This window comes from Micropterus dolomieu, linkage group LG13, assembly GCF_021292245.1.
Source record: "Micropterus dolomieu isolate WLL.071019.BEF.003 ecotype Adirondacks linkage group LG13, ASM2129224v1, whole genome shotgun sequence".
Taxonomy (NCBI): Eukaryota; Metazoa; Chordata; class Actinopteri; order Centrarchiformes; family Centrarchidae; genus Micropterus; species Micropterus dolomieu.
In genome coordinates, this window is record NC_060162.1 from 16,629,799 (window position 1) to 16,657,659 (window position 27,861).

At 41.0% G+C, this 27,861-nt stretch overlaps 2 protein-coding genes across 11 annotated transcripts in view; both read left to right on the forward strand.

Annotated features, from left to right (window-relative positions):
- Nucleotides 1-26,333, forward strand: rc3h2 (ring finger and CCCH-type domains 2). 10 transcript variants are annotated; one of them, XM_046066551.1, is made up of 21 exons: nucleotides 5,088-5,185; nucleotides 5,954-6,078; nucleotides 7,021-7,349; nucleotides 7,438-7,555; nucleotides 7,966-8,217; nucleotides 9,188-9,363; nucleotides 10,460-10,660; nucleotides 10,823-10,955; nucleotides 11,795-11,913; nucleotides 13,344-13,456; nucleotides 14,089-14,409; nucleotides 14,852-15,054; nucleotides 15,170-15,483; nucleotides 15,570-15,716; nucleotides 17,081-17,218; nucleotides 18,254-18,418; nucleotides 18,552-18,801; nucleotides 20,582-20,666; nucleotides 21,279-21,486; nucleotides 21,664-21,827; nucleotides 21,974-26,333. In XM_046066551.1, exons 3-21 carry the CDS (start codon nucleotides 7,119-7,121, stop codon nucleotides 22,119-22,121), a joined length of 3,486 nt encoding a protein of 1,161 aa, XP_045922507.1. In that variant the 5' UTR covers nucleotides 5,088-5,185; nucleotides 5,954-6,078; nucleotides 7,021-7,118; the 3' UTR covers nucleotides 22,122-26,333. The 10 variants fall into 10 exon arrangements, with proteins under 10 accessions (XP_045922512.1, XP_045922502.1, XP_045922510.1 ...); XM_046066546.1 differs by lacking the exons at nucleotides 5,088-5,185; nucleotides 5,954-6,078 and adding an exon at nucleotides 5-462; XM_046066554.1 differs by lacking the exons at nucleotides 5,088-5,185; nucleotides 5,954-6,078 and adding an exon at nucleotides 5-462 and having other exon boundaries at nucleotides 14,852-14,955.
- Nucleotides 26,334-27,290: 957 nt separating this feature from the next.
- Nucleotides 27,291-27,861, forward strand: part of LOC123982225 (rab GTPase-activating protein 1) — a 48,516-nt gene continuing 47,945 nt past the window's right edge. The window contains exon 1 of the mRNA XM_046067652.1: nucleotides 27,291-27,315. Coding sequence (XP_045923608.1) covers nucleotides 27,291-27,315 — 25 coding nt within the window. The remainder of the gene's footprint in view (nucleotides 27,316-27,861) is intronic.

Below are 27,861 nucleotides of genomic sequence, written 5' to 3' on the forward strand. Positions count from 1 at the left end.
CGACAATTACGCACATGAATTTTTGAGGAACCGTCGGAGGGTTATCAAAACCCCGTTTCGGGCAGAGTATGCGTGATGCGTAGCGGTGCTGCAGCTCTCTGCCTGTGCAGCCCGGCGGTGAGGCTGAGGCGCAGTTCAGGAACCATCAGCAGCGGAGCGATACCACCATCTCCTCTCAGCCCCGGTTTGTCAAACCGAGAGCGTGCGGCTCACTGTACCTGAGCTAACGTGCCGTCATATGGGGGGGTGGGGGGCAGAGGAGCAGAACTGGACCAAGGGACCTGTCTCTAATGCCCTGAAATGCTGTGCCATGTCGCTCTCGCATTAAGAGTTATCTCCCTGGGCTGGCTGCTGCTGTTCTTTTGCAACTGATGAGGATTTTATTATTAGCCTATTTTTTTGATGCGCTTCTGTGGATGTCTGTGAAGATGTTTGTTCTGGTGCTGTGGTGTAGTGCGTGAGGTAAGTGACTTATCCAGAGGTGCGCGCTACTTTTCTCCTGCTCCTCAGATCGAGGTTTTGCTTGATGTGTGAAAAGCCTTTTGATATTTTCATCCCAGATTAGGACTTCTAGCTTTTATTTTCCTCATCTGAAAACGAGGGATCGTTTAGAGATTTCAGAAATTAGATCTGGAACTATTCGGCTACCAGCCCATCATCAATTTCTGCAACTGGTGCTGACGGAATATTTTAAGAAGGCAGCTTGTATTGAAATTATTGGCCCACAGCTCACAGGCAGTTAAGAATGCAAAACTGGGTTTTCTAGAAAGAGTTGAGGCAGTCATTGCATGGTGTAAAGCAACATGAAAGTGTAGACAGGCTGTGCTGCTGCAATTGTGGAGACGTGACCTCCCAACGACGATGAGAAGAATTTGCACAAATGTGGTATTTATAGTGGAGCATCACTTTTGCTCTGAAAGTGACTCCTTAGCCACAGCAGTTTCCAAGTTCATGTGTTGCATAGTGTTTACCATAGCCTTCAGTCTGAAATGCAGCACTATCATCATACAGTGGGCAAGCCTGCCATGTTGTAGGTTACTCTATAACATGCTGATTTGCAACTGGAACCTGATATTCTGACAATATTATCTGAGTCTGCTGTAAACTGAATGTTCACTAAGATTGCATAACTCTTGGTTGCTTCTGTTACTGCAGACACTATAATAATGTCCATCCATACTAGCAAGTGAGCTGTATGTTTGCCATGTCTCTCATCCAGAAACTACCCCCACACACTGTGATGACAGGCATAATGAATAAATAATCATACAGACCCACATACCCCCAGTGTACACTCAAAAACAAGTGAGCAGACATGGTGAAACAGCTGTAGTAACCTTGCAATAAATCATGGCTTGAAATATTTTCAGATATCACAGGAAAACTAGCTGCTTTAGCACCATGATAGCCTTGTGTTGCCATACAAAATGTGATTTTATGTCATTTTTGCAAGTGCATTAGTGCTTTCTTTCTTATATCCCAGAGCATGTATACTGGAGTGTGTGCGCCTGTTGAGTCTCTCAAAAGATTAACGCACATTATAAGTTCTCAGTGTTAAAGTTTAACTGTCTCTTCGTCTTTTGCTTGCTTGCTGTGGTTACACGTATTGTTTTCACTTTACAGCCTCCTTAACCAGTGAAATTTAATGTTTAGAGTTTAAACAAAATCTAATTTAATTTCACTTAATTGTCAACAGAAATGTATTTTAGGACAAAGAGTGAAGTGTTTCACTCAGGCTCAATTGAAATTCCTCTTAGCTTGCTTGACTTTTAAACAGGTTTTGTTCCCAGAAGGCTGAGTTGAAGGCTCTACAGTTGAGTTTATGTTAAAATTCTGGTTGTAGTTAATGTTGTAGAGGGGACTGCGTGGGACACGTGAGACATGTTTGGGGAGGAATTTAAAATGGTGTTAACACATTTGCAAAGGTGAAGAAAAGTGAGTCACGATAACTATTAGAACTTTTTTTTAAATAGCAAAACAGGCTCATTAAAACAGTGTGGCTGAGCTCATATTGCACATATTTCTCGAAATGAGTAAATTGCTGTAGGGATTACAGTAAAGTGTCCTAACTGACAGAATGAGACTTAGTCATAAATGTGTTCATTGTTTGTGCTGATTTACTTTTTTAATAACTCGTAATTTCAGAAATCTGTGTCTCTGGTGAATACACCAACCTGGGTTTACTGATACAGTGACATCAAAAACAGTTATGTGCATATTCTTGCTCTCTCTCTCTCTCTCTCTCTCTCTCTCTCTCTCTCACACGCTCGCACACACACACTATATGGGATGTTCTAATTCTGGGATCACAGTGAGAAGGAGCCTCATATTACTTCAGATTCCTGTGCTTCAGGTCAGACTAGTGCTTCGTGTGTGTGTAATAATCCATTTATTATGTCTTTTAGTGTGCATGTATGTTTGTGCATGTGTAGCAGGAAAATGTTGTCCCTTACTGCTGCCACTGGTTGTTGCGGATCTATAAACTTTTGGATTATTTTTTTGCCTTTATTTGATAGTTGAGACGGAGAGGGGGGGCGGGATGACATACAACACATATCCTCGTGTCAGATGTGTCTCAGGGACACTCGGGGCTGTTACATGGTGTGCATCTTAGATCACTAGGCTGTGTCAAGGCTCCCCAAACTTACAGCTGTCAGAACACATCACAACAGCTTAGTAAGTTTATAATTTTGCACGAACTCAGTACTGTTTGGCTTAAAATGGGCTCAAAATCCAACTGCTCTGCTTTCCACATAACAAAAAGCCATTAGTCACCTTCTTTATACACTATACATACATACACATATTAATGTGGCACGGTTGTCCCTGGTGTGTCTCTCTACAGATACTGGTGTACAATAGAGGTAACTGTGCCAACTCACTCCGCTGGGCCTACAGAAAAATGCAAGCTGGGGTTGCAAAGTGACAGTTAAATGTCACGGCACAGCACAGTCAGACACGAATGCCTGCAAGAATATCCAGAAAAGGCAAAACTACACACGCACATGGTGAGGACCCTATAACAGCCACATCCACCCATCATTACTACAGGCCTAATCTTAGCTCTTACTCCGACCATTACCTTCTCCCTACATGAGGGTGTGCACAGCGTGGATAAGCCTCCCATTGGCCAATGGCTGTATCCTGCTTCCTTGTACTCTCCCTTTCAGTTGTGTTGCTGTTTTCAGAGTGCCTGTTTCTATGGGAAACAAGCTAACAAGCTATATGCTAAAGACTGTAAACTGTGGCAAAAAACGTGGATTATGCAGGCACAACATGGTGGGATCTGGCACTGTGAGACCATCAGCATTTAGCAACCTTTACCTGAAGTTAACCTAACCTTAACCCAATAGTAAGTCTCATCACTAATCTAATCATCCAAATCTATTAAAGAACCTTGAAAAAAGGGAGGATGGTCCAAATGTGGAACGATTCTGAAAACGTTCTTACCTCAACACTCTCTCAAGACAATCTCACTCTTTCTCTTTCTGTCTCTCCCTGTCTCTGAAACATGCCAAAGGAAACTCCAGATGCCCTCCCCCACACAGCGCGGTGGGGTGGGGTGCGGGTTGGTGGGGTGGACTAAGTGAGGACTCACTGTCCCGAGCCAGATGATAGCTCGCCAACTGTTGGCTGTAAAGACACAATGTACTTCTCATCCTCCGCTCAGTAGAGTGGGTGGCTTGACAGGCCACTACAGCAAATCACTGCTTTGATCTACAAAGCCTTCTTTCAACAATTTTAGGGACATTTTTTCATCTTTAAAGTGGACGCTCCGTGTGCTGCATCTTTCTTGATACCTGGGTGTGTTTAAAATGGCACATCCTCAACTTTTCCTACACTAAAAAGCACTGAGTTATGCACTCAAGGTGAATTGCAGGCACGAACGAGTCTGAAAGAATAGGAACCTAGCATGTTGATTTCCTCATTTTAAAACAATCCGAGGGAGAGGAGCCTGATGAGGAAGTTAAGGTCTCATGTAAAACAACACAGCACGCCCACTTCTCCCTGTCACAAGACTAGACTTATTCATGACTGAGGGGGCTTTGTGTGTGTGTGTGTGTGTGTGTGTGTGTGTGTGTGTGTGTGTGTGTGGGCTTGCATACATGAGTAGTGATCCATTCAGGCAAGTAATGTAAGTCTTGTGTCCACTGTGATATTTTGGACTACCCAGGTGCTGTGAGGTAGCTTACTCATGCATATTATTAATCTAATAGCATGACAGACTTGTATCCAGCTATGTGTGTTTGCAGGAATAGTTTCTGCACAGAGAGACAGGCAGGGGTAGAGTGCGAGTAAAGGCCAGACTTCTTGCATTCTGCCAGGGACTCTCTGTAAAAAACGCACAGCACATAGCAGTTGCTCAGAGCTGGAACAGGTGGCTGTCAACGTGACTACAGCCAATGAATCACGGTTAACAGTTGCCCCCAGACTTTGCGCCACTCCCTAATCCTTGGACACACACAGAAAGATAGTTTTATCCAGGCTCATGCGCCAAAGATACAACTCTCCACCTTCTTCATCTGCAAACTTCCCCCTGAACCCGTTTCATCACATGAGCGTTAGGAACTTTACCCTGCCTCAGACTTTGGTTTTGTAGTTTGTGGGCCACAATAGTCATTATCGGTGTTATATTTGGGCTCCTCGCGGAAGGAAATATGACGCGCGAGGACAGAGCGGAGGTGTCCACGCGGCCAAGGAGTCACCGCGGGCACCGCGAGGTGAGGGCAGTTTTGAAGGTGCGTAAAAATAACGGTCATTGTAATTGGCACGTCGCCAAATAAATGATACGATAGACATTAAATGCGTTTTGTATTGAAGCTCTGAATTTGTTTAGTATGGTGTACACATTGGTGTCCTGCGCAAAGTTCCTCTTTCTTTCCATTTGACTTACTCTGCTAGCATCTTACAAAATGAACACGTTTTCTTTGCTAGCATGTTCATATTGTAATGAAATTTGGTTTATTTTCCATTAAAAGTTGTTTTTCAAGCCCGGAGAATTCCTAGAGCACGTGGGGAGTCTTTATTTTTGGTCGCCCTGGGCGACCATGTATGGCTTTTAGAATTGCAGACACTTGTTTCCCTATATTGTCAAACCAGTTTAGTCAGTTAACTGAGGTGCTTTGTCCTCACTAATCTCCTTTATTATCTATATTACTTACTGTGTGCGTGCGTGTTTGCATGAGTAAGTTGTTTTACTTTTATCTCTAAACCCATTTGAATAGTTTTTATTTAGATTTCTACGGCACCTGCTCTGAGGGTACCAGCTGTTATTTTGGTGAGCAGTTTGAACAGATTCTTACAGACTATATAAGCAACAGGTGCTGGCTGTCTGAAGCACTTTGCAAAAAGGATGGTTTTTGTCTGTTTTATGTTTGCATGTATTTTCTTTTTGTAATGTTTTACTTTTGATAGTGGGGTGATGCATCAAATAGCACACAGGAGGTCACTGAAAGAACAAAATATCCTATTGTACTGTTCTGTTACACAAGAATAGAAACACTTCCTGGTTTGAAATGTTTCCAAAAACAATGAACAAATGGGAATATTTAAGTAATTATGACTAGAATTCAGAAAGTGCTCAATCAAAGTAAAAAATTTACAGAACTGTTGTCCTACATAAGTGGGGTTGTTATTGTAGCTCTCTTCTTCACCAATAAGCAAAGGGATTTTAAAGGTGCAGATCTAAACAGGTTGTGGCTGTTCTATAGAAAGGGAAGCTGTTTCAGATCTGATGACGTTGGCTTCTTCTTGTCTGTCTCACCATGTGGCATTGTGACCAGGTCAATACAGTCTTGCCCACTGTGCTCACCAAAATAATTAAAATAAATACTGAATGAGTCACTTGTAGAAGATATTTGGGAACATTTGACATAAACAACCTGCGGATACGGTCTGTGTTTATGAGTTGTCCCGCGTACTGATTTGCTCATTCAGTGTTATTATGATTCAGCCTTTATAAGACAAGAGACAGCTTGTCTTAAAGTGGAAGCCAAGATGATTCTGCGTGACTGATCTCTCTCTTGAATTAATACTCAATACTCAATCCTGGACCTTTATTTCGGGGTTCTCCTAGAGGTAATTGTCTTCACCACTGTTCTTAAATAATCTTTGGCACTCTTACAACATACTGTCTGTTGATTTAGAAAACAAATACTTCTCAAATATTTGCTTTACTGTCATTTATTTTTCTGATTTTATTTTGTTAGCAGCATAGAATCAGCTAATTGTTTTGCTCATCAAGAGGAGATCAGTGGTGTTAATTTAACAGTTGATTTCAAACTGTGAGCATTTGAAATGTAGACCTGGATTTATTATTGTACAAGTTGTGTCCTCAGCAAGGTCTTGATGGGCCTTGCAATATGCAATATGTGTTCCGAATTTGCCAACGGCTGCTTTTAAAAGAGAGAGAGAGAGAGCACTTTTATTGCGCACATAAGATTAAATAAATGTATGACTTTTATGGCGAGAGAGGCTGAAGATTGCCTGTGTACTTAACTAAATACTTATTGCACTTGGTAGAGCTCACAGAATAATAATTCCAATGGCTTGTTAACAACATTCTTACAATGTAAGTTGTAATTGTGGAGGTTTATACATTTCTTCCATTTTCCTTCAGTAATTTTATCTGATAAGTTGTTTTTCAGGGCAGATCCCACAGTATAATGCTTTGCTTTAATGGGTTGGTATGGCTGAGGTTATGTTGATGAAATGATTCTTAACATTTGGCGGATTATCTAGAGTGCTTTATTGTGCTGGTTAGTGCTGAAACAATTAGTCGATTAATCAAGTAGTTAACCAACAGAAAATTAATCAGCTTTCATAATTGATCAAGCATTTTTGTTCTTTCTTGTCCGTAGAGAAATCAGTAATAAAAATCATCTGTTACAGCTCTAGTGCCAATGCATTTTTACGGCATTGTGTCTTAAGCAGTATTGCTCGCCATTGCACCACTACCATCATGTTGCTATGTACTGACCTACAAAGTTGCTACATAACCTTATGTGCTGTTCCTCACAGTCATCATCGGCAGTGGCGAGCGGGAGCTGTTGTTGGGGCTCGTTGACATGCATTCCCCCTGAGCTTGGCGACGCCTCCCTCAGTGGTGTAGTGGCAGGATGCCAGTGCAGGCGGCCCAGTGGACAGAGTTTCTGTCCTGTCCCATCTGCTACAATGAGTTCGACAGCAGCGGCCACCAGCCCATCAGCCTGGGCTGCTCGCACACGGTGTGTAAGACCTGCCTACATAAACTGCACCGCAAGGCCTGCCCCTTTGATCAAACACCAATCAGCACCGATATTGACCTGCTGCCAGTCAACTGTGCCCTGCTGCAGCTGGTTGGAGCTCAGGTGAGTCAGGAAGAAAGAAGGCATGTTTGTGTCACAACTATTTCTGTTTGTCTGTGTCCTGTGTGTGCTCATGATGTGTGTCTCTTAGGTCCCAGATGTGCAGCCGGTGAGCCTGAGCAGTGCAGCAGAAGTTGAGAACTATGAGGTGTGCAGGGCTTGCGTGGAAGAGCTGGCTCTCTACCTAAAACCTATTAGCGGGGCAAAAGGTGTGTGTGTGCACATACATGTGTGCAGTTATGTGTTTTTGCTGGTAAACTTTAGAGTTTGCAGGTCTCTATGTGCGTAACCAGACAAGAAAGATTAACCTTACTGAAAACTGACGGGTAGTTCTGGTTCATTAAGACAGTTCACACAGCATCATGTCTGGTTCCCTGAAAACCATGAACCATTGAAGGGAGATTAGATGCACGATGAAGGCTCATCCCTTCCATTAAGAGTGCCTTTAAATCCACCTACATAGCTGGTTGTAAGAGACTTATGTTTGCAATTTCTCTGTTCCTTTTGGGTCAGAGGATGACATTACTTTGTTTCATTGCTTTTAAAGTTAAATAGAACCAAAATCACAAAAAACTGATAACTAAAGTAAATGCTCTCATTGCGATCTGTTTTACCACAGAGCTGTCATCTTCTGCAGGTGTGGCGACTCTGAGTCCGAGCGTGCTCAGTCGGCCAATGCAGAGGAAACTGGTAACCTTGGTGAACTGCCAGCTGGTGGAGGAGGAGGGCCGTGTGCGCGCGGTGCGGGCAGGCAGGTCGCTGGGGGAACGAACCGTAACTGAGCTCATCCTGCAGCACCAGAATCCCCAGCAGCTCTCTGCCAACCTGTGGGCAGCGGTGAGGGCACGGGGCTGCCAGTTCCTGGGACCTGGTGGGTGTGCATGACATACAGCACACACATATTAGTGAGATGAACGTTACGCGTCAAGACTCAAACACGTAAATCTGTGAGGCAAGGCAATAGGCCAATTCTATGTATAAGGCATTTGAATGGAACAAATACATTTTTTAGGCAGATGTCACACATAGTTTTGCAGATCTGAGTGAGATTAGCATTTTGAAAATTAGGATTAAGCATTAGCATCTTGTCTTACAAATCATCACCAACTAAACATTAAAAACAAACTAGTTTTAAAGGTGATGCATGTTATTGCGAACTTTTTGAGGGTGTATAATTTAGAAGTGTTCACTTAATGCAAATATTTGCAACCTGTACAGTGCACAAAAGACATGTCACACAGATTTGAAAACAAGAAAGTGTCATTTATAAATACAAACAACATAATTCACACTTACATTTCAACATTGTCAATATCCATTGTGCTTGTTTTGGATACAACAAAAGAATTTCTGAGCTACTGTTAAGTCAATATACAATCCTATGTCGCTGTAAACCTGTTGGATTTATGCCCCTGAAAGTACTTGACTGTTATTAGGGGTTTGGTCTGTGACTTCAAAGCAATTGGTAGCCTTTCAGTTGACTGGACTCATTGTGTGCAGAAGTTGCCCTTCGAATGGTCTAAATTGCCTTTTCAGATTGCCTCATCAAACTGCCTGCTAGTGCTGGTACCCAGTGTCCTTTGATGATTACTCATAGGGCAGATTCTGACTGGGAAACTGTTTCTTATCATGATCACCGATAGAGATCATCAAAGAGTCTGAGGACACCTGGCTTTAAGAACCTCTATGTGTTAGAAATAGATGTATATGTTGTTAAGCTTTTGTTTGGTCAGAATAGAAGTTTGCAGAGTGCACCTGTGTATCTGTTTCTGATTCTGTCCACTATCCCTATATTTCTGTCTATTGCCCTCTTTCCCCACCTCTTGCTGTCTCCTCATCAGCTATGCAAGAAGATGGACTGAAGCTAGTTCTACTGGCTCTGGAGGACGGCTCAGCTTTGTCCAGGAAGGTGCTGGTTTTGTTTGTAGTCCAAAAGCTCGAGGCTCGGTTCCCCCAGGCCTCCAAAACCAGCATAGGCCATGTGGTGCAGCTTCTCTACAGGGCCTCCTGCTTCAAGGTACAGGCAACATGAAGAGAGCATACGCATATACAAATAGCACCCCAAAATCTGTGCACAATCCAGATGCACTATTAAGGGCTTTGTTTAAAAATAATTGTAATGTAGTCTATGTCAAACTGAACAAAAAGACTTCAGTTTACTGCTGTTCCAAGAATCAAACCCATAATAAATGACCTGATTAAATGAAGGGTATTTAAATAGATCATAATTTACCTCCACAATTTTAATCAGTTATAGAGGTGTTTTCCAAAACTGTTATTCTTGTCAGTTTAAGTATGATGTTTTCCACCTAAATAAAACATATCAGGAAAACAATGATTTTCTGTCAGAGGAAGCTTTTCAACTGTGGATTGTTCTCCAACGTAACTTGACCCACTCTCACATTAAAGTATTGTCTCTCCTTAAATGGGTTGCCCATACTACCAATGTCTTATATTGCATAAAAGTCTTCTCTGTAATAAGGATATGGGCATCTGTGGATATATTCTCTGTGTGTGTGTATTTTTATGCCTGTTATCTGATGACAGACATCGCTGGTAGGGCAGAAATGCCAGCTATCTGCGCGTGATGTCACAGCAGTCTATATTTGCCCCTGTTGCCCCGCCTTGCAGGACAGAGACAGACAGCACAGAGATGCAGAGAAAGATAGATGAACGCGCAGGAAAAACCTAACAGAGTTTTTAACAGAGGATGGACAGCAGCAAGAGCTCCACTAGTGACGAAATCTGATTCTGTTCTGTTTTGACTGTTGAACTGTTGATTCAGTAGCTGCTGGCGTGTGTTGGTGTCTTATGATGATTACTCATAGGGCAGATTCTGAGAAGGGGCAAATCCCTTTGTCTGATCTGAATTTGAGTTTATTAGTCTGAAGACACCACAAACGGACAAAAACTGAGTGGTCGGTATATTCGCTTACATTTAATTTGAAACTTGCAAGTACAGCTAGTACCAAAATACAATTTTACTTTTACCTAAAATAATTATCTGTCCCAACCGTCTTTCTCTTACTCGGCTTTCTTCTCACTTTCCTGTCTCGCAATTCTCCCCCTTTCTTATTCTCTCTCCCTCTATCACTGTCTGTCCTCTCTGTCAGGTGACTAAGCGTGATGAGGACTCTTCACTGATGCAGCTGAAGGAAGAGTTTCGGACATACGAGGCTCTAAGGAGAGAACATGACGCTCAGATCGTCCACATAGCCATGGAGGCGGGCCTACGAATTTCACCTGAGCAGTGGTCTTCCCTGCTGTACGGAGACCTGGTTCACAAGTCACATATGCAGTCCATTATTGACAAGGTGCCAGGATAATTCATATAAGACAGCATTCATTATTGAGAAACTCCCTTTTTAAAATTCACACAGTTTAACAAGCTTCTAGAGAACATAAGCACAGTACAAAAATATTTATCTATTCCTTTTATTCCTTTTATTTCTCTTTTCTTCTATTTTCTGCTCCAGTTACAGTCTCCAGAGTCATTTGCAAAGAGTGTTCAGGAGCTGACAATCGTTCTGCAGAGGACAGGAGACCCTGCCAACCTCACAAGCCTTAGACCTCACCTAGAGCTACTAGCCAACATCGACCACAACCCAGGTACTTAAGTTTGTTTAACAATGTTCATGTGAATGAATGCTAACGAGTCTGAATGACTAACTCTTCTCAGAATAAAAGGACTCGTCCATTTCCACAAAGATTAATGAGACTGAAAAGTGAAGCAAATAGGCAGGCTGTTAAACTCGCATACCAAAATGCAATTAACGAGCACAAATGAAAGCACAATGAGTTCAAAAATATTATGGCACTCAGATATTTAGTCTGTTTTGTGCTTCTCTGTTAAACGTAGTTATTATATTGTTATGAAATAGCAATTGGATGGATTTCCTTGTGTATATGTATATTTGTCCAAATAGTAATGTAGTAAGAAATAGTATATTTGGATTATTACTTCATACACTAATGACATTCCCTTCAGTCTCAGCTGCACTGAACTAAGATGGTGAACATGGCAAACTTTATACCTGCTAAACATCAACACGTTAGCATTGTCAGTGTGAGCATTGTTAGCATGTTGATGTTAGCATCAAAGCACCGGCTGTGCCTAATACAGCCTCATAGTGTAGCTAGCAGTACTCTTTTTTTTAATCCTTTATTCATACAATAAACTGCATCAGAGACATTCTCTTTTTTCGGTGTCTTCTGCAGTTAACATACTGATAATAGAGATAATGACGGAAGTGCATGTGTCCTCATCCCCAAAAGTAAGTCAGCTAGAGAGTTTAGCCCCGACTTAAAGGTATGAGGATATCTAATCTCAATGACGTCTAACACACGCTAAATTCTTTCTAGGCTTGCCGGTACCTGAACCTTTTTGGAGACCTTGTACAGTGATAAGAATCTCTACTAAACAGACTGTGTTGTTGGTCTGTGTGCAGATGCCCCGGCACCATCATGGGACGAGCTGGAAAGTGTGATGCTGGCTGTAAAGTCGGTAGTTCACGGACTGGTGGAATTCATACAGAACTTTAGCAAGAAGAGCCACGACACTCCACAGGTACAGTGATGTGACAGGAAGAGACTGTGACAGCTGTATTATTTTTATATAACCAACAGAATGCATGAAGGGAGATGGGCTGCATGGAATGTGATAGATCATAAACATAATATTAATGGAAAAGTGCAGAATAGTAAAGAAGGACAATCCTGGGAGGAGAAGTTGATCTGCTGCTCCATCCAGGCACCCAAAGAAGACCATGAAAGATGTTTAGGTTCCAGCAGCACACTTTGTTCCTTCTAGCTGTGGCATCTAAGATTGTTAAATGCATCATATGGTCTCTGGCCACTAACAGAAGCGTGGCAATTGTTTGACTTATACAACAGCATTAAAAAACAGTTAACATTTAGGAGATAATGCAGCTCTCAAGGCCGAAACCGGTCTCTGACAGTGCATACAGTATAGTAGAGTGAATAGAGGCTGAAGCTGTCTTGTGTGTGTCCTTGTTAAACAATAAACAGGGAGTGAAGTTTAAAACAAACACTAAAAACAAGATCAAGTCCAGACACTGACTCTTGCACGCTTAATCAAAGACAATCAGAATAAATTAATACCTGTACAATATCTAAATACCAATATATTATAAGGATTTCAATAATCTTTTGTCATCCTTGGCATGCTGTCATGTAGTCTTGAACTTTGCAAGTCCTTAAATCTCACCCCAGGCTGACTGCCCTCACCTTTACAGATCCACCTCTGCGTTTACTCTTTGGCTTAGACATTTTGTGGTTTAAGGGAATCTTTTACTTTTCTCCGTGTTAGAAAATAAGATGTAAAAGATACCATGATACGTGTGTACAGGAGCCAATGTTTGAAGCTCTGTAAACCAGGAAATATTTTTATGTGTTCACTTTCGAGGCAGACAGTTTCGAAATGGCAGCCCTGCCATAAACACTAAATTGTTTTCCATTGAGAATGTACCGCAAAGGTGATTATTAATGTCTCTGATTGTTTTGTTTTAGGGCGTTTAGCAGCTTTCATTTGCAGTCTGCCCTTACCTGTTTGTGGGCTTTGACATCTGTTTGACATCCATAGTCATGACATTTGTGAGCCCTTTTTCCATTCAACATCTGCTGTAATGAGTTGTATCTGTCTAACTGCAAATAGAAAATGGAAATAGTTATTTACTGTCACATTAACTGTTAAGAGTAAACATTAACTAATTGATCTTTACCTGAACTTTACACTTGTAATTTATCATTAGTGTCACACATGTTTTATGATAATGATTACAACATACAATGTCAGAATGAGAGTCATATGTTACGTTATTTCAGTGTTGCAACATAATTAACAGGACGACTAAAATCATATCAGAGTGCTTATCAGGAACAGAAGCAGTGTGACATTTATTGTATAAGATTGATCTAAGACTTGCATGCATTAGTTTACTTTTATAGCTAACTTGCATTGTATCTGTGCATTTGCAGCCTCAGGCCAATAGCAAGTACAAGACCAGCATGTGCCGAGACCTTCGTCAGCAGGGAGGCTGTCCCAGAGGAACCAACTGCACATTTGCACACACACAGGATGAGCTAGAGAAGTGAGTGAGCAGTCACATACTCTCCCAAAGAGTTCACTGTATTCAGGATAGAGAATAACTATGATCATCCAAGTTTGCATTTATTATAAGATAAAATGTTACAAATATGATGTTACACATAAGTTTGCTTGTCCAATCAGGGGAGTTATAACTGCAAAATGACACTTTTTTAACTGAACTATCTGCATATGAGGAAGAGTCCTAAGTTTGCTGTAATGAGACAAATTACATTAAGAGTTTGTAGCTTAAGATGCACTTACTAGACTGTAAAGAAATAAGTCTATCTTCTCCCTTTTCTCATTTGTGGCTACACAGCCTTTCCAGCTTTTAATTAAATTTATTTATCTAATCATGTATTTATTTACAAGAGGATTTACAACATTACATTTACATTTACTCATTTGGCAGACGCTTTTATCCAAAGCGACTTACATTTGAGGAACAACATACAATCATACAAGAGGTCCTCTGTGACAATGTTATTGCAATACTAATGATACACATGTGCACACACACACACACTGTGCTCAGTATAAATATCCAATCACAACACACTTATCACGCTTATTAAGAAGTTCTCTTCTGAGCAAAACGTAACCCTTCCCCATGGTTCCCCGTTTTTCTCTTAACAGATTTAGACTGAGGAACAAGAAGAGCAGCAGTGTGGGCCGTGCGTTCCCTTTAGCGCCGGGGGTTATGGGTAAAACCTTCACCATGGAGGGCAGCATCCACACAGATGTGTCTACAGGAGCGGGGCAGGGGCTCAAAGGCACAGGGGAGAACACAGCCACACTGACAGAGGGAGTGCTGGGCCTCACTCAACCCCAACTGATCTCCAGGGGGGCTGACATGATTGAGGAAATGAAGAGAGCGGTGCCAAATGGATCCAATGGGGCTAACGGGTCCAACGGGCTATCTGGCACCAACAGAAACACGTCGGGGTCAACAGAACAGTAAGATTATTCAGCCACTTATTCACTGATGCTTGTACTTCTCTTGTAAGTATTTAACCCTGTGAACAGTCTAATATTACTTACAGTTAGCATTACTATTTATGTGGAGTCATAATTAGAATAAGTCATTAAGCCAAAAAAACAATATATTAAGGTAGCTTTGCATGTTTTTTTTTATGCTAGATATTGCATAAATTGCATTCCATGTGATTTGTGAGCCTTAAATGTGGTTTTCTTTCATTTACAATTAATCTAGTCAAATCCACATTTACAACTCACCTGATGTTTGGATTTACACACATTGGATATTTGCATATGATTGACTTGATATGACTTCACAACCATTTATGGGCTGGGTATGACCTCACGTATCTCCAACCCAGCCTGAGGGGCGTACGTGTGTGTTCATTCTTTCTCTTTGTGTTGTCATTCTGTCCATTAGGAAGTCCATCTCTCCTCCCCGGACTCCAGTCAGCCACTCCTCAGCGTCATCTCCCTTGACAACAGTTGGGCGGGGTGATGGTGGCGCTCCTATGCCCAAACATGGTCAGTTTATGCTGCGTGCATCCCATCCTTCTCAGGCGTCTGAGCTGTACTATCAGGATCCCCACTCTGCATATGACACGCCCCATTATCAAACAACCTGTGAGTCCATTTTCAAATAAAAGCTTTAATTAAAAAAAACTTAATTTTTGCGTTGGGACAGTACAAATGAGTGTATTTTTTTTCTCTTCTCCCATTCTTTCCTCCTCTTCTCCAGCAGGTTCCTACTACCCATCTACTCTTCATCCTCCTCACAAACATTGCATGGCTCGATTCCTTCGATCCTCCAACGTCCCAGAATCCTCTCTGCCACCTTCGATCGGCCCTCCACCATCTTCCTACCCCAGTGACGGTCAAACGTCACACCCACCGTCCTCCTCGTCTTCGGGGTACTCATCACACCTGCCTAGAGATCGAATGGGACCTCCTGCCTTCCATCCCCATCCGGGGCAGCCTCAGTACGGGCCTCTGGCTCCTGCTCATGGTGTTTATGCTCCACTCTATGACAGCAGGAGAGTATGGAGGCCTCAGGTGAGCCTTCTGTTAATTATCATGTTGCTATGGTAATTTAATCATTCTGTAACCTCTTCTGATAATGATGGTTATTATCATTATAGCTGTACCACAGAGAGGATGCCAGGAGTAACTCACTGCCTCCAGAGGTGCTGCACTCCTCCGTCTACCAGCCTCCACTCAGGGAGAGATTCAACTCTTTAGACAGCAACTACTGCTCTGGAGCCGAACACCGTGCAGGGCTACACAGGGTAGGTGAAACAACGCACAACTTATACTTTGATACTTCTCATTGGCTGGAAGGATTTATTTTCAGACAACAGGACACCTCTGATGTAAGTGCCACATCACTGGTTTAGTTTAAGACAAATATCCATTCAAAAACTGTACCAACTGGCACTGGCTATTACTTGGCTACAGCTTCTCCCACTTGTTAAAGTATCGTTTATTCCAACGCTGACAGTAGCAGTACAAACACAGTATCTATAAAAAGAATTTTAAGTGGGCATACCATGTCATGGAACATCTGTTGTGTAGCATCCATTATATCAAGTGAAAACATCTGTATTAACTGATGTTGGTCTTACACGGAATAGATTTATTGCTACATTCTTTTCAGCAACATTTCCTTTCCTCCAGTTTCTCTTTTTACACCCACATATCATCTCACCTCTACCTTCCCTGCCAGCAACAGAGCTGCAGTATGAAGCTTCAACCTCCTCTGTAGTCCTCCCACTTCTCACCCAAATATGTCTCTGTCTCTGCCTCCCACACTCACTTCTTTCCTTGTCACATCATCATATAGCATTACCAGTATGACTACTGCAATACAACAGTATATTTTACCAATAATGCTGCATGTGGCCATATTACGTGTGATGCCCTGTGGGCAATAATTATTCAAGTGGAAAATAGTACAAGTGCCACAGTACAAAAAATTGCAAACAACCCAAATTATATATAACCTAAATATGTTTTAGTCTGTCTTTTTAAAACAGTTGAACAATGTTGAAAATCTTCAAGTTTTCAAAAGCTTCATTTTACTTCAAAATATTATTATTTTTAGGTAAATTAAAAATGTCTAAAGAATAATTTCTAGATATTTGCAGCAACATTTGAATCTTTTTGTCATGCACTACTGTGAGCCAGAACCAATAAAACGATCTCTCAGTTGTGCAGGAGAAAACATTTTAGTATAGCAACACTTATGCATTACAATGTAATGCAGTGCAGTAGTCCTTCGATGAAAATATTCAAAATACCTTTTGTGTCTACCACCTGTATGTACAGTGTACGGTGGGAAAAACAGCATCACATGATATGGTAAGCTAATAGAAAAAATCACTAATAACCACCACCCTCAAAAATGATCAAACTTTTAATTGGCGAGCTATGGTATCTGTTTTTATTGGTTCCACCCCCACATATTCAGAAAAGCGTCCTCAGCCTGCACAAATGTCTACACCTAGACCTAACATGAAATGCGTTTTGGTTCTGAATGGTACTTATAAGTTGTTAATTATTATCCATTATTATTATTATTATTATTATTATTATTATCTGTTGTCTTTTTTCTTCCTCACGCTTCCTGTCTTGTCCAACACTGCCTTGTCAGGATTATGGCCGTGTTCCTCTGGGCTACGAGGATCTGTTCAGAAGGAAGCAGGAACAGTGGGCTCATCATCACCACCATCACAACGCCAACAGGCCCTCCCAGTCCTCCCCCATCTTCACCATCGATTTTGGAGCAGAGGTAGAAAGCAAATAATAGAGACAACACGTGTACACACAAACGCATCTTTAAAGGGATATATAGGCTTTAAAGTTAAAATGCCACCATGACCAGTTTATTCATAGTGTCCCTGCAGCCACCTGAAACTGAGTGCAATAAATTGCTTGTGCATTTTGCCATTTTTATAATATGTAGGATTTAATTCCTATCCCAAAAGCTTGCGCTTCGGCTTTGTCCAATGCTATTTAAGTGGGAGATAGTTGCTTAGCAACTGTGGAGGAAGATATCATAGCTGTGCACAATTGTGGCGTGTGTGGGTGTGTGTGTGAGAGAAAAAGAGAAAGCGAGAGGAGGGATTTTAACAAGCAGTGACTCAGGCTTTCAGCCGAGTAAAGCTTTGTTTAACAGCTCGTCAGATATGTTTTTTTGCAACAAGACATCTCCTTTAAAATTGCGCCACAAGGACTTTTTAAGTGTTTGTTTAATGATCTCAATTTAATTTTGACGCCTCTGCACAACAAGCATAACCAAAAAAGACATTCTGTGAAAAGGCTAGCTATTGCTATTTAATGATATCCGGTGCTCGCAACATGGATGGCAGCAAAGTGGCAGCATGTCAACACTGGCAGTGAGAGCATAAATTCAAATTAGTGAGCAATCAAGGCGGGTATATTAGACGAATGAGCCCTCCTAGAACTTAACACTTTATGTGTGATATTAATTTCATATTTGAATTATCTATCTGCTGTCTACTGACACATGTAGACAGACTTGCATACACACTGATATTCACACCTGTGGGCAATTTAGAGTCTCTATTTCAAACGCAGGACTTTCTTGCTGTGAGCTGACAGTTATGAATATTACATTTAAGAGAAAATGATCGTATTGTACCCCATGTATTGTTCAAACAGCTGCTTTCCCAAAACACTGCTACTGTACATCTCTCTTTCTGTCTCATTAAAAGAAATGTTAGGGAGATCAGTGTAGGTTCAGCAACAGGAACAAGCAAAAGAGTGTGTCTCAACATCATTTTTAAATGTCTCTCTCTTTCAGCATGTGGAGAGCAGTGGAGGCCAGTGCATGGGGTGCAGGTTCAGAGGCGAGGAAAGTTTAGCGCACTACTCTCCATGGTCCTGCGGTACCATCGGCCCTTGCCTCAGCCACTTTGAGCCTGAAACGCTCGCACACACCTCGCCTCACTCCTGCTCAGAGCACTCGGTGAGACTCCCATCCACACCCACAAGCAGGCACAGACAAACATCTGAAGACTCGGACAACAAGTGTTTTCATTTCAATTCATTTCAGATGGGTGGGCTCTCTTTATACCAGCGCCCTTGTTTTTCTCATGCAGGAGTTGGACAGTAATGCAGGTGGAGGTGGTGGCGTTAGCAGTAGTGGTGTCGGAAAGCAATGGCTGCATTCATTGGATCACTACAGGCGCTTGAAAGATGAGGACCCGATCATTCCCTTCAGTGAGGGGCCCATTATCTCCAAGTGGGGTGCCATATCTAGGGCATCTCGCACGGGCTACCACACCACCGACCCTGTCCAAGCCACAGCCTGCCAGGGCAGTGCCAACACCACACCCATCAACTTTAAAGGTAAGGAAGGATAAAATACATGTGGGAGAGGTGTTGGAAAAAACAAAGAAAGTGGAAGTGCAGGATGGAACAAGGCTGGCACATGGAGAGGAAGGAGAAAAAAAGTGACATAAAATAAGTTGTAAGAAAAAAGGCTTGTTTTTTACTTTTTATATGATGAAAACTTTGGAACAAACTCAAGTCAGAATCTAGTCCTTTTTTTATAGTCTAGCTTTCAGTGTTGGCCTATGGCACAGTCTTTGTCCTTGTTGATGTTCTTTATTTTTTATTAAGATTTATTTAGTCTTTCAACTAAAGCTGTGTGTTTAATTTCATATAGTCACAAAATGTAATGCATATTGTATATTTAATTTATATTATTATGGTAGTTTATTCATCATTATACAACACATGGTTGTGCTTTAAGTTATGTTTTTCGGCCCTGAAAGCTACACACGAATATGGTAACACATAAAATAAATGAAATAAAGTATATATAGTTATTAATATACATATATACTAGTGCTGGGCAACGATAAAATTTTTTAATCGCAATTAATCACATGATTTTCTACGCGCAAAATTGAATAATGAATTCTAAAGTAGTTTAATGCGCACTTTTAATTTAAATGAACTGCTATATACACAAAAGTGCAATAACATGTGGTTTGTAAACACGTTAAACAAATAAGGTGCTTTTTACAGCAGTATTCCCTTTAGACAATAACCATAAAATATTTCTTGTAAATCTCAACTGTAGCAGTCGTCTTATGTGCACGTGTTCACTCGCACAGACTTCACATGACGTTGCGCGTTTGCGGTGATACTTTACAAGCAGGACCAGATAACGTGAAAGCAGCATTGAACATACAGGGTGCAGATGTTGGTTTCGGTTGTTTGATAGGCTGCGTCTTTAACAAGCAAGCGGCACACCTGCTGTCGTGATAACGGGTCTGGGGTGGAAAAATGCGGGAAAAAGATGACAGCGTAGTTTGCCGAAGCCTCCCTCCACTGCTTGTTTGGGTGGGTGATTTGCGGGCTGATCAACATCCCACCCCTTCTGTGACCCATGGTTTGACTGTATGTGTATTCAGAGCCAGTGAGCAATGGACTTTCAAAATAATAATAATAATAAAACTGCGTTAACGTGCAATAAAATAATTGTCGGCATTAATTAATTAATGCGTTAATGCGATAATAACGCGTTAACATGCCCAGCCCTAATATATACAGTACATACATGTATACACCCAGGTAATTATTCTGCAGTCCACTGTCTGAATTTGCGTCTGCGAGAATGTCAACAGCAGCAACAAGATAGTGATGATAACATGGTTTTCATCTTCACAAAGTAAGTGTGACATTAAAGAGACAGTGTCTACTTTGACTGCGTTTGAGCACCAAGCATCACCAATGTAAACACAGAGTCTGCCTCATATTATCTTTACGGAGTCTTGTAACTTGTAACACGGTCTGCCCGGCAAGTGATTGATCCAATGTTGATGGAGCAGGTTTCTGTAATGATGTGGGCACAACAGTGCCGTTTCCTCCAGACTGGACCTTAGCCAGGAGCAGCCTTAAGTCCAAGCTCAGCCAGCATGGCTCTCTTTCCGATCCTCTTGAGCAATCACCTGCCATGGTGCCTGGTCTGGTAGATCTGACTGGGTGGATCATCTCAAGGTCCGCTGCTCTTTAATCCAAATCCCGGCTTTCTTATCCAATGACTGTATTTCCATCATAGGTAAGGTTAAAGTTGCTTTGATTTGCATTGTTTACCATGTTGTTTGTTTTGCTCTCAAAGATTACAACCCCCACTTGGATCACAGCGACTACAGGTGGAGCTCAAGAGGATCAGACTCGTCCAGCCACTCCAGTTTCCTAGAGAGGTACAACAGCAGTTTATTTTCCTTCAGGTCTTAGATGTTGTTTAACTATCGGGAAACATACAAAACGCCACATGGAAAAGAGTGAGAATTGAACAGGAAATCTGCCGTGCGTTAACGCTAAGCACTTAGCCACCTTGCTGCCTCGCAATACTTGTAACAAGTTCACACTATAAAAAAAAACAAAGAACACGATTAAGGCCATTTTACAGCATTTGTTAGATGTCTCTGTGTTAAACCCCCCCTGGTGGAAGTCAATTTCTGATTGAACACGTTTGCATGTCCTCTCTCATCCCTGTCTCCTATCTCATTGTACTGCAATCATTTCCTCCCTGTGGTCAGACCAAAAATAGAGCTGCTAGGTGGTTGGTATAAACCCTCTGAGCAGTCAAGAAAAGGAGTCAGGAAAGCCCTCTGCACTGATGAATGGACAAAACACTTTCCTATATTTTTACACAGTGCTGTATTGTGTACATATACCAGTCCATTAACACAAATTGTTATATTTTATTATGTTGTTTTTCATGTTATATTGATGTATAATTTTACCGTGGAATGGAATAGGGGACAATTCTATGGTTGTCTGTATCTGTATGTGTTTTTTTGTGGTTCTAGTGAGCAGCTTTGCCCATCAGAGCTTCACGTCCGTCGAACTTCAATAAGCAGTGGTGAGAAAATGGTGTCTGATCTGCAAGCCCGTCAGACTGCCTACAGCCAGGATCGAGACCGGGCCGAGAGCGAACCGGACCCGGATCGGGACATTGAGCTGGAACTGTGCGCTCTTGACATGGAAGATTCAGACCACCAGGAGATCAAGTCTCAGGTTTGTAAGATTATGTAAAAATCAGACCTGAAAGGTGGACCAAATACAGTAAAAACCCACTTGAAGCTTGGTGTCAAGTTTGTCCAACTTTAGTCGGTAGCTTTTGAATGAAATACTTCTAAATGAATACAGCATAAATGTTTATCATCTTTCTTTTTTATCATGTTTGCCTCTCAGGAGTCTTTAGACCTGGCCACCCCACAGTCTCAAGATGCTTCCCACCTCCTCCCACCTCCATGCTCCTCTCCCCTCCTCTCTTCTCCTGTGGAGGAGCACCCCCAAACAGAGGGTCCTTTGACTGAAAAGATGGATGCTCACCTGCTGAAAAAGATGGCCTTCAGGTGAATTACCATGGTAACCAGTGTTTCGCGGGTTTACCATCATTCTGAGTCATCTTTGACTTGATGAGCTGGCAGTGTACAGAAGCTCTGCTCATGCGTTCTTCTTACTCCCTTCACTCCTTCTTTCCTCCCTTTCTCTTTTCCAGGAAATCTCAGTCTCCGGGAGGGTTGGTCTCAGGAGGCCTGGGCGTCGGCAAGCTGGTGCTGCGGACTGGACCTCCTCGACTGGGAGACGCATCAATGCGGGCTTGTCCCGAAACACCCGTGACTGAGATGCTGCTCAATGGAAGCTAAGAGGACACCAAATCAGACACTGACCTGCACCTAGCTAGAACTGAGTCGCTTCCCCACAACCAGATCCTGCTTAAAGGAAATCCCATTTAATTCCAGCCTTTGTACATGTCAATCATATGCCTAAATAAAACCTGACAGATATGGGTCAACATTCTGCGCTGCGCCAAATCCTAAGTGGCCAGCAAAAACACATTGTCCCGCCTCCTAAGTGGTGATTTCCACCAATGTACAGCTCCAATTAGTGATATCACTGTTTATGCCTAGTAAGGTACACGGCCAGTTTGCCCCTTACAGTAGATGCTGTACTTGTTTGCAGTTTCAACCCGGTCACATTTAGGAGAAAGGCTGGAGATCACACAGCATCTTCACCACATGATTGATTGCCAATACATGCCTGAGGTGTACACATCATCTGCTTTGTTGTCATTCAACTAGGCTGACAAAGACAGACTTATGTATGACTGGCTTTTTTTCATGTTGCTTTCACATGGTCTGTCAGAGAGCAAAAGCCGGACAATACAGTAAAATGAGTGAATTTTCTTAAGTCATGCAACTTTTTAAGTTGACTTTAGGAATTTTGGTCACACTATTTAATTTCACAATATTTCACGAATAAAAAAAGGGTTTAGGGTATGCTCATGAATTTTCACATATACTTTATTGATAATTTCTTAAACATCTACAGACAAAGCGAAACAGTTGAAATGTTACAAAAAATCATATTAAATATACTATATCATACTAATCGTACAAATAAAGTGTTACCGGCGCTGGTTTAGAGCCAAGTAGCTATCCAAAGGTGCATTAAAGAAAACAGCGACATTATATCACACCTTTTGAAACTTTAGAATTTTCAAAACCTTATGAATGTCTGACAATTATATCTTGTCTTGCTATGTCTTTACATGTTAAGGCATTTGTTTCCATAAGCATCCTTACATGGCAGTACCCTCACCTAGCTCCATGCTACTGGTTTAGCTTATAGGCTTTATTGTATTGCTGCATAACACATTTTCATTAGTATTCCCTGATAAGCATTACAATACTGGAAACAAAAATAGGTAGGGTGCTCTTTCTTAAGAGAAAATAAAAAAACAGGCTATGCTGATACTAGCCTGTGTCTTTTATTACTCATATGACTTTTTAAATGTTGACTTCCCTTGACTGTCAAGAGACCACAGAACACAATGACACAGTCAGAAACTGAATTTATATTATCAGTGAAGGTCAGGAGGGTTGACAACAAAACAAAGATGTGTGTACACTTTTTTTTTTCACCCATACTATACAACCTTTAGCATCTTGGTTGCTATTTTTTTTTTTTGGAACAGAAATTTGTATTTTAAGCTGCAGATGGAGCTTATTTAGTAGATTTCTATAAGAGCTGTTTTAACCCAAAATCCATCTAAAAAACAGTTGTTTCATCTTTGTGTGCCTATAGTGGTTCTGGTATTTAATCCTGCTGACTGTAAATTAGGAATAGTTTCACTGCTCTCTATCTCACACTCACACAGAGTAGACACAAACATGCAATACAGTGGCCTTTCTCTCCTTGGTGTTATCTAGAATCTAAACATTGGGCTTTACAATGACTTTTGTCCATGTCCACTGACAGTCTCCTGTCCTGTATCAGAGGTGTTATCTTTAACGTAAACGTGGCACTGGAAATCACATTTGTTATTGTAAGCCTGTGGCATTTTCTGTGCTTTCCAGTGATGTCACCTTTACATACAAGCTGAAGCCTACAAAAGCGAGGGACATCACTTCTTGTGTTTCTTCATGCTGTATCTTTGTTAAACTTTTTAAAACTTTTTGGTTTGTTTTTATTTTATGCATTGCTAACTTCTGTGAAGTTGTTTGTTGGGGTATTTTGTATCAGGATCTTTGTTACTCTTGTTTTGATGGCTATGTTTTACATCCCAGAGACAAAACTGATTGTCTTGTCTAATGGTCCTGTGCGTTTGGTGGCCATCAGTACGCCGTTTAGTTCACTGTAATTTTGCGCTGTGTGGTTGATTTCCATACAGCCCAGCCTTGCCTCACTCCCTTTTTATGGATATGAGGCATCTTATCATGTGACTAGGTTTTAATGACTTAATAACATGAAAACATCAACCCATTATAGATATACAGGATTTAAAGTCATGAAGATTCTTGTTTGTTTACACCTATTCTAAATCTTATGAGATTTGTGTAGAATGAGAAGACTGATCTTTGAATCTTTCAAGCTTCCTATTTAATTTCCTCTCATCTAGGCTTCTGTACCTTTTTTAGCAGCAATGTCATTCCTCTCAGATTATACATTAAATCACATTTTAGAGGATGGCATAGTGGCCATATTTGTCAGGACTGCTTATTGAGTTTCAAGTTAAAACTTTAACTTTATTAACCTGAATGAACAATGAAATTGTGGAAGGGTAACCTTTCTTGGGTTTTGCTCTTATCTTCCACTCCAAATGCCGGGTTAAGTAGACAGTGAAAGTGAAAAATTGGACAAAAAAATTCAGTGTGAATGCTCTTTTAAAAACTCCAACGTTTTGTAGGGTTCATTTTTGAGATGAAAAGGCAAGAGCTGGTGCGTGAAATCAGCTCGGCTACCTACTTTCGCTCTGCATCTGTTTACAGCTTCACCTTTGAAGTCATGTAATGTTAAGTGCCATGTTGTGTACAATATAGTACAATCGATCCCTGCAATTTTCCTACAGCTTTTCATATTCCTCTACTGTAAACTATGTGAGAAGGGTGATACTTCTCCTGTAGTTCTGCTTTGTTCCATTAGAGGAGGCTAAGATCCTTGTCTGTCTGAATCGCTCAGGGAAGAATTAAGTTGCTCAGTTACTTTGGCTTTTTCTATATTCATCACTTAAATATTCTCTGAAAGTATTTACCTGAATTTCACTTGCTAATAACTGGCCCTTTTACCCAAAGCATAAATGGTGTTACGACGATTATATTGTTTGCCAGTGTTTTCTTTTGCCTCTCAGTATTAATATTGGCTTTGCTATTCCTGTTCTCATGGGAAAGGGCTGGTGCACTACTGTATGTAAAAACAGTATTGTGATATTTAACTAATGTACTCCCTGTTTCCTTTAAAGTGTCTATAGTGCACTGCTGTAGTGGCTAATTGCGCTGTACTAATTCCCACTCCATCACTGCCAGTGGGTGCACTCTGCCAGTGAGTGCCCCCCCATCTCCCCTGAACATTTCTTCACCCATCCTCCCTGCGTCATGCATGCGATATGGTCCCTCTTGTGATGCCGGAGGAGTATTGATGATTCTGTAGTTGTGATACAACACACCCAGCGCTGTAAGAGTTCTGCACATGCCCACTGTGTGGCCACGTCAAGTGCTGAAGTTTGCTTGCAGCATTTTACTTGTTTGCTCACGAAAATGAATTCTTGTTTAATGGAGATATTATTATTATGACTTTTGTTGTTATTACCACATTTGGTTGTTGTGGTATTTTTCCTTCTCGGTATATTCTAAGTCTGCTTCTTTGTTTTGAATTTGAAAATTTGCTGAAACTGTTGACATTTTTTATTAGACAAGAAAGTGTCTCATTATTCTATATTCTATGGAGAAAAAAAGCCTGTTTGTTGATTGTGAAACATATGATGAACTGATGTTTTCTGACTATTCATGTCTGTATTAGACATTTTATTTGCAAATCTATTGTTCGATTGAAATGTAAATGAACTATTAAGAGATGGTACACATCCGTCATTGTATACAGTCTGGCACCATCATTAGATGGACTTATAGTATTGACGCTCATTTATACAACCTGTGATAATCAGATATATTTAAGTGTTTAAATCATTGGGGCAGTTGTGTAATGTTTCAGAATGAGGAAAATAAAATCCTTAAGAGACAGCATATCTAAAACGTCCCCATAATGAATAATACTGTTACGTATTCCATTTATTTCCTTGGAAATATCACATTGTGAAAGGTTTCCCTTTTACTTACTGTAAGGTAATGCAGGACTGGAGTAAGTCTAACCTATGGTGATAATGATTTGTGTGCTATTGATGATTGATGAAACTGAGTATTGTTTGACTGCATTTTCTGGCTTGTTCATCTGTATCACACTGACTTACAGACAGCTTGGCCGGGCAGCATACTGCTTCTGTTTGCGCTGAGAGATGGAATTATGAAGAGGAAGATTTCAGAACATGAAATTGCATGCTACAATAAACAAATAACAAATAACGTTTCTTTGTGATTCTTGTCATCATCTGTGAGTGTCATTTTAGGAAAGGAGACATTAGATAACACAACCAATTCATAGGCCTTGGGCTGACAGTATGTAATGATTCTATTATGTTAATGGAGCAGATCTTTTTTATATGCAATCCAGATCCAAAACAAGAGGGCTGAAAAAACACAAGGAGGCGCTAAAAATCTCCAAATCTTGTTGGAAAAATCTGAGGGGAAATAGAATGAGAGGTCTTTATTGTCAGTATTAAATTGTCCTTCAGAAATCTGTTAAGACCTAACTAGCTTTCTGAGTATGCGTGTGAGGAGCCACTGCAGTTACTTGGTTTTATTATGTTAAAAAGGAGAGGAATAGAGCTTTATGTCACCTGGCCCAACGCTTATGAAACAACAAACCTCGACAGGCTCGACAGGAACGGCCAGCATGACCACAACACAACAAGAACAGTGGGTGTGTTTTTCACAACCGACTACTGTCGGCTAATTCAAGGAGAATTGTCGGGGCCCGCCCCGTTCACTTTTCTACTCAAAACAAGAGGCTGCCATCCCCACCAAACTACTGAATTATGTGCGTTTGCATTCAATTAACTTGAAGCAATGGCTTTTCTAATGTATAACAGGTAAGGAAGGGATGTTTTTAAAAAAAAAAACGAAAATGGTAATTGTTATATGAACTCAGTAATTTATTAATCATTAGGGTAGTGATAGTGCTTTGCTTTTGATCTCTTTGAGGAAAAGAAGAAACTGCCAATGAAAGGGGAAAACACAATCTCAATTTACAGTTTGACTTTCTAGGGTCAACCTTTCTTCTGAAGAGAGGTAAAAAAAATGTTCAAATAAACTTGTCTTGAGCATCCAGAGGTGTAGACTTGAGACTTGAGTCAGATATGTCACAAAAATGACTTGGGACTTGGACTTGACTGCTGTGATAAAGACTGGAGCCAAACAGTCATGGGTCATGACCTGACCATAGACTGTATGGACCTGACTTGAGACTCATTAACGTGTCAAGTTTTGACCTGGGAAAAAACAAAACAACAGGCAAGCCTTGTATACCCAGTACATACTTCAATATGTAATTACAGGTGCTGGTCATATAGTTAGAATATCATCAAAAAGTTGATTTATTTCAGTAATTCCATTCAAAAAGTGAAACTTGTATAATGTATACATTCATTCCACACAGGCTGATATATTTCCAGTGTTCATTCCTTTTAATTTTGATGATTATAACTGACAACTAATGAAAACCCCAAAATCAGTAACTCAGAAAATTAGAATATTGTGAAAAGGTTCAATATTGAAGACACCTGGTGCCACACTCTAATCAGCTAATTAACTCAAAACACCTGCGAAGGCCTTTAAATGGTCTCTCAGTCTAGTTCTGTAGGCTACACAATCATAGTGAAGACTGCTGACTTGAGAGCTGTCCAAAAGACGACCACTGACACCTTGCACAAGGAGGGCAAGACACAAAAGGTCATTGCTAAAGAGGCTGGCTGTTCACAGAGCTCTGTGTCCA